At 34.5% G+C, this 24,390-nt stretch overlaps 3 protein-coding genes across 3 annotated transcripts; 1 reads left to right on the forward strand and 2 right to left on the reverse strand.

Annotated features, from left to right (window-relative positions):
- Positions 1–2,052: 2,052 nt before the first annotated feature.
- Positions 2,053–2,995, reverse strand: LOC133032130 (uncharacterized). Its single transcript, XM_061105979.1, has 2 exons — positions 2,814–2,995; positions 2,053–2,641 (listed from the first exon to the last, which is right to left on the reverse strand). The coding sequence occupies exons 1-2, from the start codon at positions 2,993–2,995 to the stop codon at positions 2,053–2,055; spliced, it is 771 nt and encodes a 256-aa protein (XP_060961962.1).
- A 2,975-nt stretch (positions 2,996–5,970) lies between these two features.
- LOC133032131 (uncharacterized) lies at positions 5,971–8,428 on the reverse strand. Its single transcript, XM_061105980.1, has 2 exons — positions 7,592–8,428; positions 5,971–6,598 (listed from the first exon to the last, which is right to left on the reverse strand). The coding sequence occupies exon 2, from the start codon at positions 6,586–6,588 to the stop codon at positions 5,971–5,973; it is 618 nt and encodes a 205-aa protein (XP_060961963.1). The 5' UTR covers positions 6,589–6,598; positions 7,592–8,428.
- A 12,439-nt stretch (positions 8,429–20,867) lies between these two features.
- LOC115720341 (uncharacterized) lies at positions 20,868–22,636 on the forward strand. Its single transcript, XM_030649494.1, has 4 exons — positions 20,868–21,408; positions 21,514–21,721; positions 21,811–22,390; positions 22,475–22,636. The coding sequence occupies exons 1-4, from the start codon at positions 20,868–20,870 to the stop codon at positions 22,634–22,636; spliced, it is 1,491 nt and encodes a 496-aa protein (XP_030505354.1).
- Positions 22,637–24,390: the final 1,754 nt, after the last annotated feature.

Consider the following 24,390-nt stretch of genomic DNA (forward strand, 5'->3'; position numbering starts at 1 on the left):
GGCTTGGATTGGTTCGATTCAATTGAATTGGATTGGATGTCGTCCACCCCTAGAGGAATTGGTGAACTCTCTTGTTTGGCGAGAGAGAGAGAGAGAGAGAGAGAGAGAGAGAGAGAGTGTAACACCCCGATTTCCCGAGATGTCACATAGGATAGTCCGTATAAAACAATTTAATAAGATAAAGACAATCAAATACTGCTTTATTGGAAAATATCCAAGCATGAGATCTCATTGTTCAAAACAAAATACTTTTAGTACTGTAAACTTAAATAAGAACTAGTTAAGTCAAAATAATAGTTCCAAAATGTTTAGCAGTTAAAAACATTAAAAAGCAAAATACTGTGCCAGCCCCCTAACATGCGGTCCACGCCTCGAGCTCTTCATTCTCACTGCTTAGCCTTACCCTTACCTGCACACAGAGTACCCGTGAGCTAACGCCCAGTAAGAAGAGCTATGTAGGACATAACCCTCCTAACTAGTTACTTGACATAATTTGCTCTTTTATATTAATCAACAGTAATTCACATTCCATAAATATATCCACAACGCATGTTGTTCTCACATGCACACATCAAGTCTCATACCGCACATTATACTCACATACGATAATCAACTATTCTCTCATGTTGATCAGACATGAGGTAACCTACCCTGCCTTGTGTTATTCTCACACTTGGCATCCAACAGGGCAATTAATTACCATAAGTTGTACTCACCCATGATAATGATGTAACCTGCAAGTGTTATGCTCACACAAGCAGCAAGACCCTAATATTATTCTCATGCTAATGATGCTCACAAAATATAAGGAAATCACAACACTATCAAATTAAATAACAAACCAACCCAAGTTGTATGCATAACATACACCCTGTGTACAGATGTCCACTCTTCTTACCTCAGTTGCTAAGACCACACTTGCTACCTCGAGCACCTCAACGAATTTCCTTGTTGAGAACAAGATCCTCAGAAACGGTCAGAACGCGGTCGCCGGCGTTCTCGTCGGTTTCGTCGCCGGTAAAGTGTAACTTTGTCTCCGATTGCTCTTGAAGCGTCCTTTCGATTGGGGAAGCTCTCCACAATGCTCAGGACCTCAAAACGATCAAGAAAAGTGGTCCGAGAAGGCAGATCGGGGTTGTCTTCTTCGTTGGCGGTGTACCGTCTTTAATGGAGTCCAAAATTTTGGATTTTTGTTTTGGACGTTAAAGCTTCGTTTTCTTACGTCAAAATCAATCCTTAGGGTCCCATGCACTCAAATATAACCTCCCTTGACCCAAGAACAAGCTTAAACACGTTCGAATTCGAGTCCGTAACTAAGCCGCACCTTTGAAGCTTCAAAAATGGCGAATCTCAAAACGACGACTTCCGCCCCTTATACCACGTTAAAAGGCTTCCTTAGGTCGTATATAAGTGATCCCAAACCCCCACGTTCACCCAGGTTTCACTCCGCTTGAAGAAACGAAAGTTTTTGGTACCGTATACGCCGTATACGTGCTGTCTCTCTCTCTCGTTGGTTCTCTGTTTTGGGTGAAGGAAAATAGAGTTTAAAACCTAATTTCTATCGTGTTTAAACCCAAGCAAAATATCGCATTGAACCGAAGTGGAGCGATTCCCATTCCACCAAAATAGGCGTTCGGTTCCGTTTTGTTCGTATACGTATAGCATATATACTAACTGTTAATAATATTAATAATAATAATAATAATAATAATGATAATAATAATAATAATACGTATAATAATAATAATAATAATAATAATAATAATAATAATAATAATAATAATATACGTATAATAATAATAATAATAATAATAATAATAATAATAATATACCCATATAACAATATCCAGACATATGTATCTATTAGGCATTATACACATGCCAATAAAATCAAATATTATATCATCATAAAAATAATCCCATACATATTTAAATCCATAAATATGTAACATAAAAAAAATACTCTCAGCTAAATAAAATTACAAAAATACCCTTTCGGAGTTAGCGGATATTACAATTATCCCCCTCTAAAAGAAATTTCGTCCCGAAATTTTACTCAAATAATTCTGGATATTGTTCTCGCATATCAGATTCAAGCTCCCAAGTAGCTTCCTCAACCACACTGTTTCTCCATAGGACTTTCACCAGGGTAATTGTCTTATTTCTCAAAATCCTATCCTTTTGATCAAGAATCTTTACCGGACGTTCATTGTAGGACAAATCTTCCTGCAAACCCAGTGTTTCATAGCTCAAAACATGTGATGGGTCTGACACATATTTCCGGAGTTGAGATACATGAAATACATTGTGCACCCCAGATAATGATGGCGGTAAAGCTATTCTATAAGCTACACTGCCCACTCTATCCAATATCTGAAATGGACCAACATATCTGGGACTTAGTTTCCCTCTCTTGCCAAATCTCTTCACCGAGAGTCCTTTTCGTGGTGTCACTCGAAGAAACACATGATCACCCACTTCGAACTCAATGTCCCTCCGCTTCAGGTCTGCGTAAGATTTCTGTCTGCTCTGAGCTGTGATCATTCTAGCCCTGATCTTCTGAATAGCGTCGTTGGTGTGCTGAACTGCATCTGGCCCTAGGAGTTTGTTCTCTCCCAACTCATCCCAATGCAGTGGAGACCTGCATTTTCTTCCATACAACATCTCATAGGGTGCTACCCCGATTGTAGACTGATAGTTGTTGTTGTAAGAAAATTCAATCAAAGGCAGGTATTTGCTCCATGATCCTTGGAAATCTATCACACATGCCCTCAACATATCTTCCAAGATCTGATTTGTTCTCTCAGTCTGACCATCTGTCTCTGGATGATATGCAGTGCTGAACTTCAATCGAGTTCCCATTGCTCTCTGTAAGCTTTCCCAAAGACGAAGTGAATCGAGCATCTCGATCACAAACAATAGAATACGGTGCCCCATGTAATCTCACAATCTCATTCACATAAAGTTCGGCAAAATGGTCCATGGAGTAAGTCATGCGTACTTGGTAGAAAATGGGCGATTTTGTATACCTATCGACGACTACCAAAATGGCGTCATGTTGCTTTGTAGTCTTAGGTAATCCAGTCACAAAATCCATGGAAATCTCTTCCCACTTCCATTCGGGGAGCTTCGGTGGTTGTAACAATCCCGTGGTCTTTGATGCTCGCTTTAACTTGTTGACATGTTAAGCATTTGGCCACAAATTCAACTACATCCTTTTTCATACCAGGCCACCAATACAATGCTTTTAGGTCATGGTACATTTTAGTGGTCCCGGGATGAACTGAATAAGGTGTAGTATGAGCTTCTACCAATATCCCCTTCTTGAGCTCATCATTATTGGGCACATAAATTCGTCCCTTGAACCGAATTAATCCCGTGTCTGATATTTCATAATCTTTGGCGTTACTATTCAAAATTTCTTGCTTTAGTTCACTGAGCTTTTGATCTGTCGTCTGCCCCTCCTTAATTCTTTCTAACAAAGTGGATTGAAGTGTGACCTTTGCAAGTTGCCCTGTAATAAACTCTATACCAGCTCGTTCCATGTCTTCCTCTAATTCCCTTGATACTCCTTGTAAAGTGGAAACTAGTCCGGGACCTCTACGGCTGAGTGCATCCGCTACCACATTGGCTTTACCGGGATGGTACATTATCTCGCAGTCGTAGTCTTTGACCAACTCCAACCATCTTCTCTGCCTCATGTTTAACTCCCTCTGGGTGAAAAAGTACTTTAAACTCTTATGATCGGTGTAGATTTCACATTTCACTCCATAGAGATAATGACGCCAAATTTTTAGTGCAAAAACCACTGCGGCTAACTCTAGGTCATGTGTCGGGTATCTCTGTTCGTATTCTTTTAATTGCCTTGAAGCGTAAGCAATTACCTTCCCTTCTTGCATTAGAACACAACCCAACCCTTGTTTAGATGCATCACAATATACCGCAAATTGTCCCTCTTCTGTTGGTAAACTGAGGATTGGTGCTGAGATAAGTCTATTCTTCAACTCTTGGAAGCTTTGCTCACACTTGTCTGACCAGGAAAATTTTAGATTCTTCCTAGTTAATTCTGTTAAGGGTGTGGCTATCTTTGAGAACCCCTCAACAAACCTTCTATAATAGCCTGCTAAACCCAAAAAGCTTCGAACCTCTGAGGCGGTCTTTGGTCTAGGCCATTCTTTCACTGCAGCAACCTTGGCAGGATCTACTTTTATTCCCCCGTTAGTGACAATGTGGCCCAAAAATGCAACCTCGGACAACCAAAACTCACATTTTTTGTACTTGACATACAATTGATGTTCTCTCAGTCGCTGCAAGGTCAAGCGTAAGTGCTCCTCATGTTCCTCCTCTGTCTTAGAATAAATCAGTATATCATCTATGAATACAATGACAAACTGATCCAGATATTCCTTGAAGACTCGGTTCATGAGGTCCATAAAAGCTGCTGGGGCATTTGTAAGTCCAAATGACATCACCATGAACTCATAATGCCCGTATCTCGTTCTGAAGGCTGTCTTCGGTATATCTTCATTTTTGATTCTTAACTGATGATATCCTGAACGAAGATCAATCTTAGAAAACACCTTTTTCCCTTGAAGCTGGTCAAACAGATCGTCAATCCTCGGTAGTGGGTACCGATTCTTTATAGTCACCTTGTTCAATTCTCGGTAATCTATGCACATTCTCATAGTACCGTCTTTCTTTTTAACAAATAGAACTGGTGCGCCCCACGGAGAGTAGCTAGGTCTGATAAACCCTAACTTAAGCAATTCTTCCAACTGTATTTTGAGTTCTTTCAATTCAGATGGTGCCATTCTATATGGTGCACGGGAAGCGGTGCGTCCCGGCACTAATTCTATCACAAATTCGATTTCTCGTGTGGTGGTAACCGGGTAACTCCTCCGGAAATACATCAAGAAACTCAGCAACGACCCGTGTTTCCTCCGGCTTTCTTTCAATTTTCTTGGTGTCATCAACCACATTAACTAGATACCCTCAGCACCCACGCCGCAATAGTTGCCCACCTTCATTGCCGAAATAATAGGGGTGCGAGGTTTCTTTCCTACCCCTACGAACTCGAAAGTCTCTCCATCTTCCGGTGTGAAAACAACTTTCTTTTGCTTGCGATCAATTGATGCTCCATATTTGGTAAGAAAATCCATGCCCAAGATTACATCAAAATCAAATAAATCTAATACAATCGTGTCTACAAATAATTCTCTACCATCTATCCCGACAGTATACCCCTAAGCCAACTTCTAGAGATTACAACCTCCCCGGATGGTAACATGGTCCCAAACCCCACGGTAAATAATTCACTCGGTGCATTTATATGATTTACAATGGTGCTAGCAATAAAGGAATGAGTTGCACCGTAATCAAACAAAACTTTACAAGTGGTGTTGGCCATAGGAATACGACCCGATACAACCGAAGGACCGGCCTCGGCTTCGCTTGAGTGATGGCAAAAACTGCGGGCCGGAACATACTTGTCATCTTTCTTGGGTTCTGCTCTGTTCCCGATCCGTCCCCACGGTGGGCAATTGCGTTTGATGTGTCCTTCTTTTCCACATTTGTAGCATGCTTTTGCGCGACACTCACCGAGATGACGTTTGGTACATTTAGGGCATTACGGAATGTTTCGCCCACTTCTTTGCCATTAAATCGTTGGTCGTTATCACATTTGTACCTCTTGTCTTGACTTGGCTGCCCGGACTGGTCCTGTCGTCGTTTCTTGTGGTCATTAGAATTGGCTCCACCTTTCTTCGATTCTCTCCCCGGCATTTTCCTTCCAAATTTTGTTTTCACTCCGCTCAGCCGTAAGAGCCATTTCGACAACTTGAGCATAGCTGAATTGACCCCTTGACACAATTTCCACATCTCGAGCAACCATTGGTTTCAGGCCTTCCACAAATCGATGTGCTCGCACTCTATCGCAGGTACCGGATATCCGGAGCAAATTTTGCCAATCTATCAAATTTTTGTGCATACTCGATCACGATAAGACTCCACTTGGACTAACCCGGTAAATTCATCGACCTTTGCTGCTAGAACTGCTGAGTTATAATACTTCTCATTAAAGACCCTTTTGAAATCGTCCCAGTTCATGGTATCTACATCCTTTGTTTGTTCCACCACCTCCCACCAGATATGAGCATCTTTCCTCAGCATGTAAGATGCACACTTCACTCGGTCATTCCCATCCACCCTTAGCATCTGCAAAATGCTTTCTATGCGACTTATCCACTCCTCAGCCACTACCGGGTCTATGCCTCCCTCAAACTCAGGTGGGTGTTGTTTCCGAAATCTCTCTGCTAACAACTCATGTCTAGCCTCTATAGCAGGATATACCACTGCAGCTGGTGGGTCTCTATTTTCTGCATCCTGCCTTATTTGGACTGGCGGCTCCGGTTGACGTCTCAGCTGACGAAGTTCCTCATCCTGCCTATGAATGATTCCTTCCAGTGCGGCAATGCGCTCTTCCCATCCCTGTGGTGCTTGAGGTGGTTCATTGATCCCTCCATCATCTCGGCCTTGGCCTTGGCCTCGACCTCGACCTCGACCCACTCTAACTGACCTTCTAGGAGGCATTTCTAAACTCCTGAACCACACAAACCAATACACATCAAGATCATTTTGATCATCAATTTTACATGAAAATAATGTTACCCTCTCGCATGCAGAAATTTAAGGCAACTTAATTATAAGTAATAACCACTTACAGTACAGTGAGTCGAGCTCGTCTCATGGCGGTGAACTTTACATGTTAGGGCTAACCACATTCTTTAGGACCGTATTGCTCTGGTACCATAATGTAACACCCCGATTTCCCGAGATGTCACATAGGATAGTCCTTATAAAACAATTTAATAAGATAAAGACAATCAAATACTGCTTTATTGGAAAATATCCAAGCATGAGATCTCATTGTTCAAAACAAAATACTTTTAGTACTGTAAACTTAAATAAGAACTAGTTAAGTCAAAATAATAGTTCCAAAATGTTTAGCAGTTAAAAACATTAAAAAGCAAAATACTGTGCCAGCCCCCTAACATGCGGTCCACGCCTCGAGCTCTTCATTCTCACTGCTTAGCCTTACCCTTACCTGCACACAGAGTACCCGTGAGCTAACGCCCAGTAAGAAGAGCTATGTAGGACATAACCCTCCTAACTAGTTACTTGACATAATTTGCTCTTTTATATTAATCAACAGTAATTCACATTCCATAAATATATCCACAACGCATGTTGTTCTCACATGCACACATCAAGTCTCATACCGCACATTATACTCACATACGATAATCAACTATTCTCTCATGTTGATCAGACATGAGGTAACCTACCCTGCCTTGTGTTATTCTCACACTTGGCATCCAACAGGGCAATTAATTACCATAAGTTGTACTCACCCATGATAATGATGTAACCTGCAAGTGTTATGCTCACACAAGCAGCAAGACCCTAATATTATTCTCATGCTAATGATGCTCACAAAATATAAGGAAATCACAACACTATCAAATTAAATAACAAACCAACCCAAGTTGTATGCATAACATACACCCTGTGTACAGATGTCCACTCTTCTTACCTCAGTTGCTAAGACCACACTTGCTACCTCGAGCACCTCAACGAATTTCCTTGTTGAGAACAAGATCCTCAGAAACGGTCAGAACGCGGTCGCCGGCGTTCTCGTCGGTTTCGTCGCCGGTAAAGTGTAACTTTGTCTCCGATTGCTCTTGAAGCGTCCTTTCGATTGGGGAAGCTCTCCACAATGCTCAGGACCTCAAAACGATCAAGAAAAGTGGTCCGAGAAGGCAGATCGGGGTTGTCTTCTTCGTTGGCGGTGTACCGTCTTTAATGGAGTCCAAAATTTTGGATTTTCGTTTTGGACGTTAAAGCTTCGTTTTCTTACGTCAAAAACAATCCTTAGGGTCCCATGCACTCAAATATAACCTCCCTTGACCCAAGAACAAGCTTAAACACGTTCGAATTCGAGTCCGTAACTAAGCCGCACCTTTGAAGCTTCAAAAATGGCGAATCTCAAAACGACGACTTCCGCCCCTTATACCACGTTAAAAGGCTTCCTTAGGTCGTATATAAGTGATCCCAAACCCCCACGTTCACCCAGGTTTCACTCCGCTTGAAGAAACGAAAGTTTTCGGTACCGTATACGCCGTATACGTGCTGTCTCTCTCTCTCGTTGGTTCTCTGTTTTGGGTGAACGAAAATAGAGTTTAAAACCTAATTTCTATCGTGTTTAAACCCAAGCAAAATATCGCATTGAACCGAAGTGGAGCGATTCCCATTCCACCAAAATAGGCGTTCGGTTCCGTTTTGTTCGTATACGTATAGCATATATACTAACTGTTAATAATATTAATAATAATAATAATAATAATAATGATAATAATAATAATAATACGTATAATAATAATAATAATAATAATATACGTATAATAATAATAATAATAATAATAATAATAATATACCCATATAACAATATCCAGACATATGTATCTATTAGGCATTATACATATGCCAATAAAATCAAATATTATATCATCATAAAAATAATCCCATACATATTTAAATCCATAAATATGTAACATAAAAAAATACTCTCAGCTAAATAAAATTACAAAAATACCCTTTCGGAGTTAGCGGATATTACAGAGAGAGAGAGAGAGAGAGAGAGAGAGAGAGAGAGAGAGATGGAGGGAGACCTTCTTGTTGGTTTTTATAGTTCATATCAGAGTCGCAGCAGAAGCAGAATCATTAATTAAAAAAAACTTTGGATTTAATAAAATAATTATTGAATACAATATAAACTATATATTCTAGATATATCTCGACACAATTATACATAATGCAAACATAAGTATTTATTTAGAGATTTTACCTCTGGTTGCCTATGAGGGTTTTCTTACTATCTTTTCATATTATTCAATTGAACATCCAATTCAGAAGAAGTTATTGAAGAGTTCACACCAGAGCCTTTCAAGTTAGCCTCAATACTCTAAGAATAGAGTAGGCTATTAGATTCAATTTAGATGAGTACTATTTAGTAATCACAGTGTATACTCAACTCATGAGACACTGTAATGATAGGCGTGTGAGTGAGAGTGAGTTGCGTGAGAGAGATAAAGAAAGAGAAAATTTTATCGTATTATCTCAATTTTATTCTCTTTTATTGGAGCTATTTTTTATTCATATATATATATAAAATATTAATTCTTTATTTAATCCTTTAAAATAAAAGATAATATTTATTTTAAATTCAAATTCAAATATAAATATCATATAACTGATTAACAAAAATCATTATATAATTTTATTTAATCTTATCTTTTTAATTTTTAAATACATTATCCAATAATATATTTAATATAATAATTAAAAAATAATTATTACTTTATTTTGATTTATTTTAATAATAAAATAATTAAACAAAATTATCATGAATCTTTATGTGTCACCCTACACGTGTGGACCATATTTTAAGGTCCGAATTGAGTTCTCAATTTTACCACAAATAAGATTTATTATTTATTTTATCAATAATTAATAATTAATTAATTTTCATTAATCTCTTATTTACTAAGATTAAAACAAATATTATTTTGATTTAAATAATATATTTCTCTCTTTAACATTATTTAAGAATAATATTATATTTAACTAATTAATATAGTTTTATCATATAAAACTAAAACGTTAAATACTAATTACATAATTCATAATTGATGTAATTATTCAAAATAATATTTTTCACAAAATTACTATTTTGCCCTTAAGAATTATTTCTCATAAAAATTAATTCTTATTTTTTCTTCGTCAAAATTAAGCCTTAGTGTTGTATAGAGGTGACTTGGGGACCATAAATCTATATTTCGAAGCTCCAATAAACACTTAATTATTAATGATCTCATCAATAGAATAATTCAATTTATTAATTCCATTATTACTCCACTATAAATATTGAATTGTACTCTTTGATAATATAGAATTATATTTACATAATTCTTACTTTGTTGTTCATTGATATAATCATTATAAGTAGTCTTCCCTCCAATATTTATTAGTTCATAATTAGAGTTGGTCTAAATTATATTTTACCTTTCTAATTATCTCTTGATTCCTTATGTGCTATTTAATGTGAACAATTAATCTATAATCTAATTATAGATTTGGATCCAACTGTAGCACTCCTAGAATTAACACTATAAGGGAACTAATATACGATCTTTTCAGAACGCTTAGATTCTATATTATATAACATATTTCCAACCACTCATGTTATTAAGCTCCCAAAATAAAAGTTGTAAAAATCATCTTCTCTGAGAAAGTTTAACGAGTGAATCAAAGAACTCAATGAACACAATACGGGTTCATGCATACTCAGGATTCAGGCTGGTCTACTAATGATAATCACTGTGATATGAATAACTCTTTTATGGTAAACGACATGTTAATGAAAGATGTTATTGACATATCGGTCTAGACATATATAATCAAATTATATACAATACCTTTACTACATGTCTATCCACATATGTGATCCGAATCAAAATCACACACACTAGGGTATAGTGTATGGTAAATTGTACTTAGTAGTTCCATATTAAAGATGTCTTACTTTAATACACTACCGAATTGTTTTATCTATATATTGTACAATCTTAATTTTTTTGTATGACCTTACAAGATTATACCATCTATATACTAATTATACTTCTATAATTAATGTATTCATTTATCTCATAATTGTATTTCATATATTCTATAATATATTATCCATTAAATACTTACTTTTAGGGTATAAATCTCAACACATTTTCCTTCAAATACACAATTTTCAATCCCTCAAAAAGTAAAAGAATCTAAGAAAAAGACATAAAAAAAAGCCATATGAAATGTCTTTTCTACCCTTCAAAAAAATAATATATAATTTTATTAAAAATTATAAAATCGTAATTTTAATAGTTATTTTACTTTCTATCATTTCATTACCAAACAACACAAAGAAGAGCAACTATCCTATCTATCGCTCGTACTCCCTATTCTTTTTAAACTCTCATCCATTCTACTTTCATTCCTTCCTACCAAACAGAGTCTTACTATCTCTTTATAAAGCATAAAAAATTGAGATCACGAGCACTCTCAATATAAACTCTCTCTACTCTATTCTTCCAAATATATTAACAAAATTACACTTTTATTTTACATCAAGTTTTACATCACATCGATTTTTTTAAAATATATCAAATCTCACTTTCTTAGAAATAAAATTATATATTTTATGTATTTCAAATATATAATATTATTATGAAGAAGGTTTCAATGGTTACATCAAATATGTAACCATCATGGTTACATTTATTTTTAACCATTAGATCATTGTTAAATGATTGTGATTAATTTAGAAATTTAAAAAAATAAATAATAAAGGCTAATTAGTAATTTTTCCCCCCGAACTTTGACATGTACTAAATCGTGCCCCCTGAACTGTTTTGGCCATTAAAAATTCCCCCGAACTATTGAAATTGTTAAATTTAAGTACTTTTGTCTAATTTTAGTAAAAAAATTCTAACATGGATGAAAGTTCAAGGGGCATGATTTACTACATATCAAAGTTTGAGGGGCATGATTTGGTAGATATCAAAGTCTGGGGAGCATGGTTTAGTACATAAACAATCACTGAAACAATAAAATTGAATGAAATTAGACAAAAGTCATTAAATTTAACAATCTCAATAGTTCAGGGGGAATTTCTAACGGCCAAAAAAGTTCAGGGGGCACGATTTAGTACATGTCAAAGTTCAGGGGGAAAAATTACTAATTAGCCAATAATAAATAACTTGTAACTTGATACTTTATTTCCTTATAAAAATTCAATTAAAATTAATTATATTTAAAATTAAATTACTAATAATTATTAATTAATTTTATGCAATTTGTTAATAAGTAAAGATCTTTTAGCAATTATTTTTTTAACTTAAATAATTGAAATAATTGCAACAAAATTCCTTATAATTTAAAGTTATTACACACATAATCTTAATTAATAAAAAATAGTATGAATGACCTCTAATTAAAGGTAATTTTACGCTCAATCTTAGTTTTTACCACTTTTAAGTGCCAAATTAGTGTGTCAGTCCAAGATTGGTTAAGTTATTTAGTTTTTTTTTTCTTTTAAAAAATAAAAAATTAAGTAAAAAAAAATATAATAACAACTATAAAATTAATGATTGTTAACTATTTTCGCTCCTCGTTGAAATCATCTTCTTCAATCTAAAGATTGTAAAAAAAATTATCAAAGTAGATTACCAATTAATTGAAATTGTTGCTTCTTTTTCACAAATAAGCATAACAGTAGGAAAATAACAAATTATTAAAAATCAAGGAGAAATCTAACTGTAGCTAGTTGAATAGAAAAATGGGTTTGTGGCATAAATGTAGAAGATTGTATCGTAGTGGAAAATTCACATAATGTTAGGTTGGGACAAACTAACATCCTAATTTTTAAAATTCTTTTTATAAAGGAGGAAGATGGGTCAAGCGGTTGTTGTAAAGTAATAATTAGATGTAATTTTTAAAAATTAATTAAGTATTCAAAAATTTATTTTAGAAAGGGTGGAAGTCTAAATTTTGTAAAAAAAAAATAGAATTTTATTGTAAATATTATAGTTAAATGGTTGAAATGTTAAAAATATTATAATAGGGACTTAAATATAAAAATAAAATTATTTATAAATATTAATTGCTAAAAAAGGTCTTATTAAATATTTAAATTAAAATTAATTATTTTAGGAAAATTGTTAATTATGATTAATTTAATTCTAAAAAAAAAAATTACTTATTGGTAATTTGCTATTATTAGTAAAAAAAATGTAATCATCACGGTTACAATAAAAATATAACTATTGAATAGTCACCCATATTATTATATATGTATTTTTTTTTATATATATAAAAGATATAATAATTAATAAAAATATGTTTAGAATAATGAATAATGTTCCATAAATATAATTCATAAATAGTGAATTTTAAAAAAGTTTTTAACTTATATTTATAGGGAGTTCTAATGGCTCAATTTATATGCTAGTCCCAAGAAGACAACATAATACTCTATAAAGATGTAGATGTCAAGGAGCAAAGAGTAGTGGTGCTCACTGAGGTGATACACGACGTTTGGTATGAGGTTTAGATTTGATAAGAATAGGAATAGAAATGTCTTAAATTTAATGACCAAAGGGTTTGTGTTTTCAAGTGGATCTTACTTTTTAAATTAAAATGGTGGTAATGTTAATCTTCTCCAACACTTGGGTTTCATATTCTCTCAAAGTTTACTCCATCCAAGTCTACTCTCTCCAACTCAAACTCACATAATAAATACTCAATTAGGTAGCATTTGATTGGAAGGAATAAAAACATAACTAGAATAGGAATGACATTCCAATACTTTAAAATGAAACCAAACAAATGAATGAAATAAAAGTTATTTCCTTTCTATTCCATTTTATTATTTCTAACCAAACGTTACCTAAAGAAATATTATTACTGCTACTTGTACTATCTAGTGTCAGTTTATAACTAACACAATTGGCCCATCAATTGCGTCAATTTTCTAGGGACACAAACGTTGAACCAAAATCAATAGCGTTGGTCAACGTTGACTAATGCAAAAACTCCATTTTAAGACGCTGATTATTTTGAGCAACTTAAAAATATGAAAATAAAGATAATTAAAAAATCAAATCACAATTTTTTTTTTTTATTTATTTTAATAAAAATAGGATTTCATCAATTCAAATCATCCATAGCAAGCGAAGAGGAGCAAAACTCTTGCTGAAAACACAATTAACATCAAAACAACTGTTTAAAAAAAATTGAAAACATATTACATAGTTAAGAAAGTAAAACTTAGTTATGGTAATTAACTACATATTCTTCCTTCAAAAAAAAAAAACATACTATAAGGACAAACCATATGCAATTATGCATAGAATTTTAATAACATGGACTAAACTTATAGGCAATTAGATTCCACCTCGAATGTTCATTACAAAAATAAATCAAAATATCCTAATTTCTATTACTCTTCTCATTATAAATAGGATTTTTACCCTTAAATTATACTAATAGAATTTTATCCCTGAATTATTATTATTATTTTTTTGTAAAATGTTTATTTTCCATTCAATTGCATTATGTTCAATTTTACAAATAGTTTCCGAATACTGATCCAGAGATAATCTATTGTAAATTAAGAGTTTATGCATAAAAAAATAAATACATAGATAATACTCTAACAATAAAATCTAGAATAGTACTGTATCCGTAATTTTAGAGTTAATATTTAAATATATTTTTTTTATTTAAGCGTTTATATATTACATCATGCATAATCTGGGACTCGAACCCAGGACCTCCAACACAACGCACTCTCTATGGCCACTTGAGCTAGCCTCAAGTGGTTCAATATTTAAATATTTAACGTCATTATACTTGGTTCCAACTAGTTTTAAATTAGTTGAATAGACTCTCGTACTGTAATCATAAGTGTGGCTTGTGATCACATTAATAAATTATTTAAAAAACTAAGCGATATGCAACCAATTAGGAAAATTTGCAATTATTTAGTAGTTCGAGGAAAATTTGTTACGAATAATATAATTCAGATGATCTAGCATCATAATTTAAGGGTAAAAGTCTCATTTTGTTTGGGATAGTGTCAAAAGTTGAAGACGGAAATATACTAATTTATAACATTTATATAAAAGTGAGTATATGTTTTGAAGTTTGGTTCATCTATTTTATTTTTTATTATGGTTAAGACATTTTATTTTATATGTACGTGTTATTCGCATTTTTGGACAGGCAACATGTGTGCATTCAGTGTTCCTAAATCAATTTACGGGCCCATTCTCAAGGCCAAAACAGATAGTGGTCCGACCTAAGAATGAAGCCGGAAGATGGATGATTTGGATTGGATTAAGGCTTGACTGCGGGCAAAACTGGACCAACAAACCTAGAGAGCTTACTCAACCGAGTTACCAAGTGTCCCAAAAGACATAAATGGATACCCCGTGGGTATTCCGAAAGGGTAGTCCAAGGGGTATCGCGAAGATCAACCTTTTGGGGTTGGTTCGACGTGGCACACCTCTGATTCCAAAGAATTACAAATTTGTCTCCCGTGTCAGACCTGAGAAAGGCGCACAACACAAAAAGTAACATGCCTTTTTGTCTAACGCCCACTCCTCTGACTTTTAGTGTACATGATCGGCAGTACATGGCCACCTAGCAACATCAAATAGTACTACGTTGTACGGACAATGATTATTCATCAATTGGGTCTCACCTACTAGGCCCATAGTCAATATTATATTGTATTTTACACCGACAGTGTGCTTATTTCATATATAAAACCATAATGGGTCTGAGTTCACCCAAAAACCTAGTTTCAACCTATAAATAAGGCTTTACTCCTCCATGCAAAGGGTTAAAAAACTTTGGCTAGAAACTCTACAAAAATTTGGCAAGAACACATGTGTAAAATACTTCATAGCCAAAGAGCTTCAATAATATTGATTCATGGACTAAGGCTCATTAACGCCCCAACCATATAAAATATTTGTCTTCTTTTCTTTAAAATTATCTTTTCTTAGCTTAATCTTTTATTAACTTAGTTTATGATAATCTCGATAAATTTTTTGGTACTTTCATTGAGAGTTGAGGAAAGTATTCTCCATTGTTGTCATCTACAATAATGGTTGCAACCCGAAACACTGTGGTTAGACCCCATGCTCATCAAGACTATGAGGATGATGTTGTTGATGATATAAATTGACCCCAGCGGTAGATCTTCAGGCAGACATTATGAGGGTTGGTGAAGCATCAGAGGTGGCCAATCATTTGCCTAGTAGGAAAATCCTATTGATGATACTCCCCACGAAGAGGATAATAAGGAAGGCCTTGATGAGAACGAAAATGACAGTTATAACAAAAACTATGAAGAAAAGTACTACGAGAAAGACCCTGAGGTGGTGAGGCAAAGACATGTGGTCTTAGATCAACAAAGAAAAATGGCAGAGCAAGAAAAATATACACGTCAGATTCAAGAAACTCTCATACAACTACCAAACTGTTGGGTTTTATGCCCTAAATAAAACTCTGTTTCAATGTAATCCAGATTATTCAATATCAATAAAGTAACAGAAGTATTTTTTCATTCATTTGTGTATGTTTTGGTTCACTTAATCAATTGCTTGTCTATTTGATTTATAAATTCATCCAAACCCCTTTTCACATACTTGATCATGTTTATTGTGTTGTCAACACAGTGGAAAGTAAACATGACTATGTGAATAAAGTATTCCTAGATTTATCAGAACACTGGGTTTTACTGATATGACAATCTACAACAGAGTTTACTTGCATTTGGAGAAATGTTATGTTCTTTCCAGAACATAGGTTAAAGTAAAGCTCAGGTTGGATGCATGGAGTATGCATTGGAATGGACCGATATTGAACTTTGAATTAGATTTTTGAAACTTACCGTAAATATCTATTCAATTCAATATCATAAGTTGATCCTAGATCACATGATCGAAATCCTGATATGGTTAGGCTCAATTTCAAGAGTATTATTCGTGTTCTTTGATTTGTTAGTTAAGCCTAATCTTTAGTCAGGGCAATACATACATTTTGGGAACACGGTAGTGCGATTGAGTGGGAGCGCTAACATAAAGATGGAATCTATAGCTTCTATCTGGCGAATAGTAAGCAAAGGGTGATTTCCTTCGAGCTTAACCAAACGAGATAAATGATTGAGTACTCATTTCACTTAGTTGAAATATCATTTATACAGGGTTAAGTGTTTTAAGGATAAAATACATTGTAGGGTGTTACGGTAATTTAGTCCCTTTACAGTGTAAATCATCCATATAGAGGATCATTGATCACATTAGGATTATAACAATGGATAACTAATGATGTGTCTATATGGTGGAACATATAGAGCATTCTATATACTGAGAGTGAAATTTTGAGTTCTATGTGTGGATTCAACGAAGAATTAATAAGTCAGTGAATTTAAGTGGTAAATTCTAGATCTGCTTATTGGAAGCTCGGATATATAGACCCATGGTCCCCTCACTAGTTGAGATAATATTACTTGTAAGACTCATTTAATTGATTTTAATTAATCAATTAAAAATTCTCAAGATAGACTTGTCTATTTGAGAATTTATCACTTATTAAGGGCAAAACAGTAAATAGAGATTTTGAAGGGCGTATTTATTAATTAGGAAACTTTAATTAGTTTCATTATTAATAAAATAAATGACAATATATTATTTGATAATTAATTTTAATTATTAAATAATTAGATTTGACATTTATGTGGTTGAACAAAGGAATTGGCAGTTTTTGACAAAACAGGAAACTATCAGTGTAGGAAAAGGAAAGTTGGAAAAGTGGCAAGCCTTGTTTCCACAATGCCTAGGCCGGCCACTTAGCTTCCCTTTTCCCTTTGATTTTTTCAATATTAAATGTCAATTAATTCAATCATAGCCCTAGGTGGTCTTCTATAAATAGAAGGCAAAGGCTTCAGAGTTGAATATAACTGTACAACTGATACACAACATTATTCTGACAGAATTTTCTCTCTGAAAATTCTCTCTGAGCCGCCACCCTCTCTCTCTCTCTTCCTTCACTGTTTCGAAATCTATAAGTGCTAGAGTAGTGCCCACACACAACAAGTAATACCTCAATCATAGTGAGGAAGGCTGTGTAGAATTCAGAAACAACAAAGAAGGACTATCGGGCTCAGATCTTGATTATACTCTGCTACGGAAAGGAATCAAGTGTTAGAGATCTGAGTGGGAGGAGACATATATTCTGCTGCACCCAATGTAAGATTTCTGATACTCTTATGTGTTTAATTTACTATCGTTTTAGAAGTTCATATTTAGGTTGTTAAATCAACATACTTGTGAGTAGATCTAAGTTCCTGGTAAAATAACTTCCAACACAAACATGGTAGCAAAGGGAAACCTCAATACTCAAAACCCACTAGTGAGAAAGCATAACCATCCCGGGGCTGGACCCTCTAATCCAACAAACGACAAGAGAAAAGCCAAAATGGTTGAGCCCTAGAAAAATAATTATCCATTGAGGCTCGTGCATAATGCTTTATAGAACAACAAGAATACAGTCAACCCAGTCAATCGTGGAGCAGAGTCGACTTAAATGAAAGGCATCATACTGAGGTTCTGGGGCCTGACGTTTAGGGAAGGAAAAACTACCCCAATAATTCTGTTAAACAGAGCATTGAAATAGAAGACTTAGATCCTGAAGACAACATGTCGACAACAAACCTCAGGGACTGTCTGAATGTTAAAAGAGAAAAAAGTAAGATGTGAGAAAGCTAAGCCTAGCGAAGGAGATCTCGTAAATAATATAAATGATTGAATTTGTGGATGTGAAGTTCTAGACGATAACACTAGAAGGTTGGAGGATCAAATCACCACCTTAACCAAAATCATGAACCGACTGGTCTACAAGCAAAGTGGCATCGTGTCTAATTTGGATGATGAAGACCTGGAGCCATGCAGAAGGATTTTAGATGCAACACTACCAGAACACTTTCACATGGCTCGAATAGAATTGTATGAAGGTCAGACAGATCCCATAGACCACATGTCCTTGGTATAATAGCTTGATGATGGTGGTGCAAGTTAGTGATGATGAAAGGTGTTTGTGTTTCCTTCTCACTTTAACTAAGTATACTGAAGACTGGTGGAAAAGATTTCCTTTCAAATCCATGCAAAACTATCGAGATTTGCAATCCATGTTCAGAAAGCAATTTGTGGTTGCTAAGGACTTTGACATGGAGGTTATTATGCTAAAAAATGTTAAGCAGCAGCCTAGCGAGAGTCCCAAAACCTATGTCCAATGGATGATGGAAGTAGTGGCGAAAACTAAAGTCAAAGATAATATGAAGTTAGTGGCCCTACAATCAGGGATAGCACCTGGATCCCTGCTTTGGAATGACATGTAGAGAAAGAGGTTTGATACTTTGTTAGACTTCTTGTTAAGGGCCCAAAGATTCATCAATTTAGAAGAGGCTTATACTCAAGCCTTTAGAGTAGCTCCAAAACCATCAGGAGAAGCCAGTGCATTGGGATACACTACTTAACTCCCGACTCCAGTAATCACACCTCCCAAAATCCATCTCTGAGCTACTCAATTCCACACATGATTTATAGATTTCATGTATTTTGATTGTGTGTGGTATTTCATCTTTTGGTTGTTTCCACTTTCTTCTGGAAATGTTTGAGTAGTAAATAATGTCATCGATTATTTAAAATTATTGCATTCACTTCAGTGAATGATGTTGAACAAGTAGAAAATTATTATAAATTTCGTAAAAATTTATTAATTGTTCATCCATAAAAATATAAGAAATTATTCAGCAATTTCTTTTACAATATTTCAAAGAATATATGAATACAGTTTTTGCGAAATCTTCAAGATGTATGCAAACTTTGATTTTTAATATATATCACATGCAATAATTTTTAATATAAACATTGCAAGTAATAACAATGTACAATAACATGACTAATATATAGAATACGAACAATCTTTAAAAATAATTGAATTCAATTCGTATCATTCTCTGCAGGGAATGATGAACAATAAATACATGTCTCATGTGTTTAAATAACATTAGTCATGTTCATTGTTATTCTCATACTTTGATGTTTCAATGTAATTTTCTTAACATTCTTTTTTGGGTATTCAAAACCCTCTATAAAATTGCATCAATAATAATCATTTTAAATGATTCTTTAGTTGTATTCACATAAATACAATATTTTTTTTTGACAAATATAAAACATTTACTTCAGGAAATGTTTGTCAAAATCTATATCGATATTAGATTACTTTTCATTGTTCTCAAACAATACAAGAACATATATATATAAATATGTATTCATTTCTTTCATTATATATCAGTCAACTATATAATGAATATTACTTTGCATAATCTTCAGGATATATGCAAGATTTTATTAATGACGCATAATCTTCAAAAAATATGTAATATTTTATCGAGGATACATAATTTTCTGGATATATGTATAATTTATATAAATTTTCTCTATTATATCATAGATAAATAATAGAGCATACAATATATATGAATTCAATAATAAACACATAAAAACATATAAAAAATATATACATACATATATCACAATATAATATCATACAGTGTATATGAAATCAATAATAAACATATAAAAACATATACATACATATATAATATATAGATATATAGATAAAAGAAAAAGAAAAAAAAAAGGGTTCTTAAAATTGTTTCAATCAGATAAGTATATATATAAATATATATTTAGTGTATCGTGACCTTAAAACAACTCAAGAACTTCAACAAAATATTTACCTTGAAGCTTGGACAGAGACTCATGCTTATAACGTGTTATAAAATAATATAAAATAGATAAGAAGAAAAGAAGAAGAAGATGATGATGAAGCGATAAAGAAAAAGTGAATGAAAATTTCTCAGTTGTTTATTCTAATGGGGTGAACCCCTATTTATAAAAAAAGAGTACATACTGTTGGCTAATGACAGGCAAAAATTCAGGGTGAAATGTAAGGAAAAAGGATGCCCTTGGATGTTGTATGCACATGTCAAACAAGATGGGACAACATTCAGGGTTAACAAAGTTAAGCAGCCACATGAGAATTGTGGTATTATCCTGGATAACAAGCATATTAATGCACAGTGGCTGGCGACTCACTTCAAAGACTAGTTCAGATTACATCCAAACATGGATTACAAAGCATTTCAGGAGATCACAAAGGACACCAAATATTCAAAGTGCAGTTATTGGCAGTTTTACAGAGCTAAAGACCAAGTGAGAAAGGAACTGGAAGGCTCAGTCATTGAGCAATATGCTATGCTGGAGGACTACTTCAAGCAACTTTTGGACACCAATCCAAGTAGCACTGCTAAGCTGATATGTGAGATGCAAGGTGACCATAGAATCTTTCAAAGGTGTTATGTGTGTCTACATGCTTGTAAAGAAGGTTTTAAACAAGGATGCATGCCACTTATAGGGCTGGATGGGTGCTTTCTGAAAGGATACGGTAAAGGTATCTTACTTGCTGCAATTGGGATTGATGCATCAAATTCCATCTTCCCAATAGCCTATGCCATCACTGAGAAAGAGACAACCAACAGCTGGACTTGGTTTTTAGAGCTGCTGAAAGATGACTTGAATCCCATTCAGCCACAGTCATCTACTTTTATGAGTGACAGGCAGAAGGGGCTTCAAAATGCAGTGGAGACAGTTTTCAACAGTCCTGACAGTAGGTTTTGTGTCAGACATATGCATGAAAATTTCAAAAAATAGTTTCCTAGTCTACTGCTAAAACAACTTGTCTGGAATGCTACAAGAACCACTATTCCTGCAGAGTTTGATAGGAGGATGGATGAGATAAAGAAAATCAACACAAGTGTATACAATTGGCTGGCAGCAAAGAACCCATCAGAATGGACAAAAGCACACTTCAAAGAGGGGGTTAAATGTGATATGTTGCTGAACAATATTTGTGAAAGCTTCAACAATGCAATCATTGATGCAAGGGACAAACCAATAATTACTCTTCTAGAGTCTATCAGGTAACATTTTCAGTGATTTCTAAGTACTGGCAGTTATTAATTAATTGTTTTAATTTTTGCATTCTCACTTAGTCATGCTATTTTTGCAGGCACTGGTTAATGTGTCGTTTTACCAAAAAAAGGGAGAGTTTGCCTAGATGGAGACATACTATACACACCAACATCATCAAGATTATTGCAAAGGAAACAGAAGTTGCTAAACGGTGTGGAGTGTCAAGAGCAAATGTAACTATGTTTCAGATTCAGACGAATTTAGGAGGTTGCTTCACTGTGGACTTAGAGAAGAAAACATGCACCTGTAGGAAGTTTCAGTTAACAGGCATACCTTGTGGACATGCCTTAGCTGCAATTTGGATGTGCAACCATAATTCCCATCTCTATGTACACCTTATTACAACAAAGAGGCTTTCGAAAAGAGTTATGCACACACAGTTTTCCCAATCCCAAGTCCTGACAAGTGGCCAAAAACAGGACAAAACCCAATCCTTCCTCCTGGAGAAAACATTTTGCCAGGCAGGCCCAAGAAAAAAAAGAAGATGTGTTGATGAGCCACCACCTCCAGCTACCACAACTGCCAGAAGAACTGGTGCAATTATGCATTGTGGAAAATGCAGGCAAGCTGGACACAATAAGAGGTATTGCCCGAATGATGCAGCACCTCAGCCACAGGTATGAATTTGTCTAAAGCTTACTTTGTTGGTTTTGGTATTAGTTTTTACTTGGCAATAATGATTCAATACTTCTGTTTTTTAGGGTCCAAAGAAAAAAGGAGGCAGGCCACCCATCCAAAATCCAACCAAGGAAACTCTAAAGAGAAAGAAAAGAATGGCAAAGGAAAAAGCTAGGAAGGCTGCAGAAGGTGATGGAGCTGGGCCATCTGCTCCACCAAACAATGCAGGAGGGTCTAATGCATAGGATGCACCACTTTGATGTAGTATTTTGAATTAGTATTTTGACTTAGTCCTTAGTAATGTATTAGGTATGCAAAAACAATTAGTGCACAAGATGTTGTATTTTGAATTAGTGCACTTGATGGTGTTGAATTGCAGAAACAATTAACTATTAACCCTAATTTATGTTCAGTTAGGTATTTTGTATTACACTGTCATATTTGGTGCAGAAGTATGCACATAATATGAACATCTGATAATTATTTATGGAAAAGGAGATTATATTAAAGCAAAAATGACTACATTTCATACTCTTTCATTGATCAACATCAGTCACACTTACTTATGCATTCAATTACACATCATTGTTCATGATTTGAAAAAATAAAATAACATACATATTGCAATACATATTACAAAACATCTAATATTTTCACTCCTTTGACATTCACAGGTTTGCCTTGCATTTGGATAGCCATCCATGGTGGGAGTGCTTTCATGACAACTCTCCACACATTCAGTTTGTTCTTTGTTGTTAATATAGTTCTCCACATATTCATGTCCTTCTTTGTTGTTACAAGCTTCAGATAAATTGGAAACTTCCATCTCCAAATTTTGAATCTTCCTTAGCAGTCCAGGAATGACAACCGAGGATCGTTCACACATGGGTGGGTCATACCACATCCAAAAATTAGACCCTTGTTCTTGCTGCCACAACCAAAAAAAAAAAAATTCTGACCAGAAGAAAACAAAAAAGAAGAAAGAACACAAAAATTAGGGCAAATAATTAAAGCAACAGGATCTCACCTGATGGAATGGGCATCTACAAACCTTCGCCTGGGATTCTTATTCGTCTAAGATGTTTTCATCTCTGCAACCCTAGGGGGATCACATCGGTAGAGGTGAGGCCCCGTGGACATGTTCAGTAGCTTTGTTCTTCCCCTTCGATAATAGAGGATGAATCCAGGTAGGAGTACCCCCAACCCTTCGAACTTTATATTCTTAATCTTCTTCTTTGATTTCTCTCGATTTCCTTTGATTTAAAACGAAAATGGGTGTGATATCTGGGTTTGGGGTTCTTATTCTAGTAAAGTGGATTTGTGTTTAATGGGGTATTTGATTTTATTTAGTTATTATTTTAATTTAATTTTAATTTTCAGTTATAAACCCAGATTTTAAATTGTACAATGCCACGTAATATGAATTTTGCTGACTGGCCACTTGGGCTACCCAGCCACATAAGCAGAAAACGGGATCAGTTAGACGGGAGAGTGTATTTGCTAACGGAATAGTGGTTTAGGTAGTTTTACCACCAAAATTTTAGATTAGGAGGTTAGTTGCAAAAACCTGCCCACTTTAAGAGGTTTTGCCGCAAATAACTCTATATAGATATATAGATAAAAGAAAAAGAAAAAAAAAGTTCTTAAAATTGTTTCAATCAGATAAGTATATATATAAATATATATTTAATGTATCGTGACCTTAAAACAACTCAAGAACTTCAATAAAATATTTACCTTGAAGTTTGGACAGAGACTCGTGCTGTTAACGTGTTATTTTTTTTTTTTTTTGAATGATCAAATATTTTATTAACCAATAACTTCAGCTACCAAACAAGGTATCAAATCAGTTGGAACATCCTCCAAACTGAAACGACGATCAGGGAATAACATAGCAGCCTTCGCAAAGTGATGGGCCACTACATTAGCAGATCGTTTCACAAAAGAAACAGAAACATTACCAATAGAGTTAATCAAAGTCTTACAATCATGAATAACT

The sequence above is a fragment of the Cannabis sativa genome, chromosome X, assembly GCF_029168945.1.
Source record: "Cannabis sativa cultivar Pink pepper isolate KNU-18-1 chromosome X, ASM2916894v1, whole genome shotgun sequence".
Classification (NCBI taxonomy): Eukaryota; Viridiplantae; Streptophyta; class Magnoliopsida; order Rosales; family Cannabaceae; genus Cannabis; species Cannabis sativa.

Excerpts from the sequence above, each read along its gene's own strand:
- LOC115720341 (XM_030649494.1), top strand. The coding sequence starts at position 20,868 with ATGGATTACAAAGCATTTCAGGAGATCACAAAGGACACCAAATATTCA. Across the intron at positions 21,722-21,810 it reads ACTCTTCTAGAGTCTATCAG|GCACTGGTTAATGTGTCGTT; the intron begins GTAACATTTTCA and ends CTATTTTTGCAG. Across the intron at positions 22,391-22,474 it reads ATGCAGCACCTCAGCCACAG|GGTCCAAAGAAAAAAGGAGG; the intron begins GTATGAATTTGT and ends TCTGTTTTTTAG.
- LOC133032131 (XM_061105980.1), bottom strand. The coding sequence starts at position 6,588 with ATGCCTCCTAGAAGGTCAGTTAGAGTGGGTCGAGGTCGAGGTCGAGGC.
- LOC133032130 (XM_061105979.1), bottom strand. The coding sequence starts at position 2,995 with ATGACTTACTCCATGGACCATTTTGCCGAACTTTATGTGAATGAGATT. Across the intron at positions 2,642-2,813 it reads ATATCATCCAGAGACAGATG|GTCTCCACTGCATTGGGATG; the intron begins GTCAGACTGAGA and ends AAGAAAATGCAG.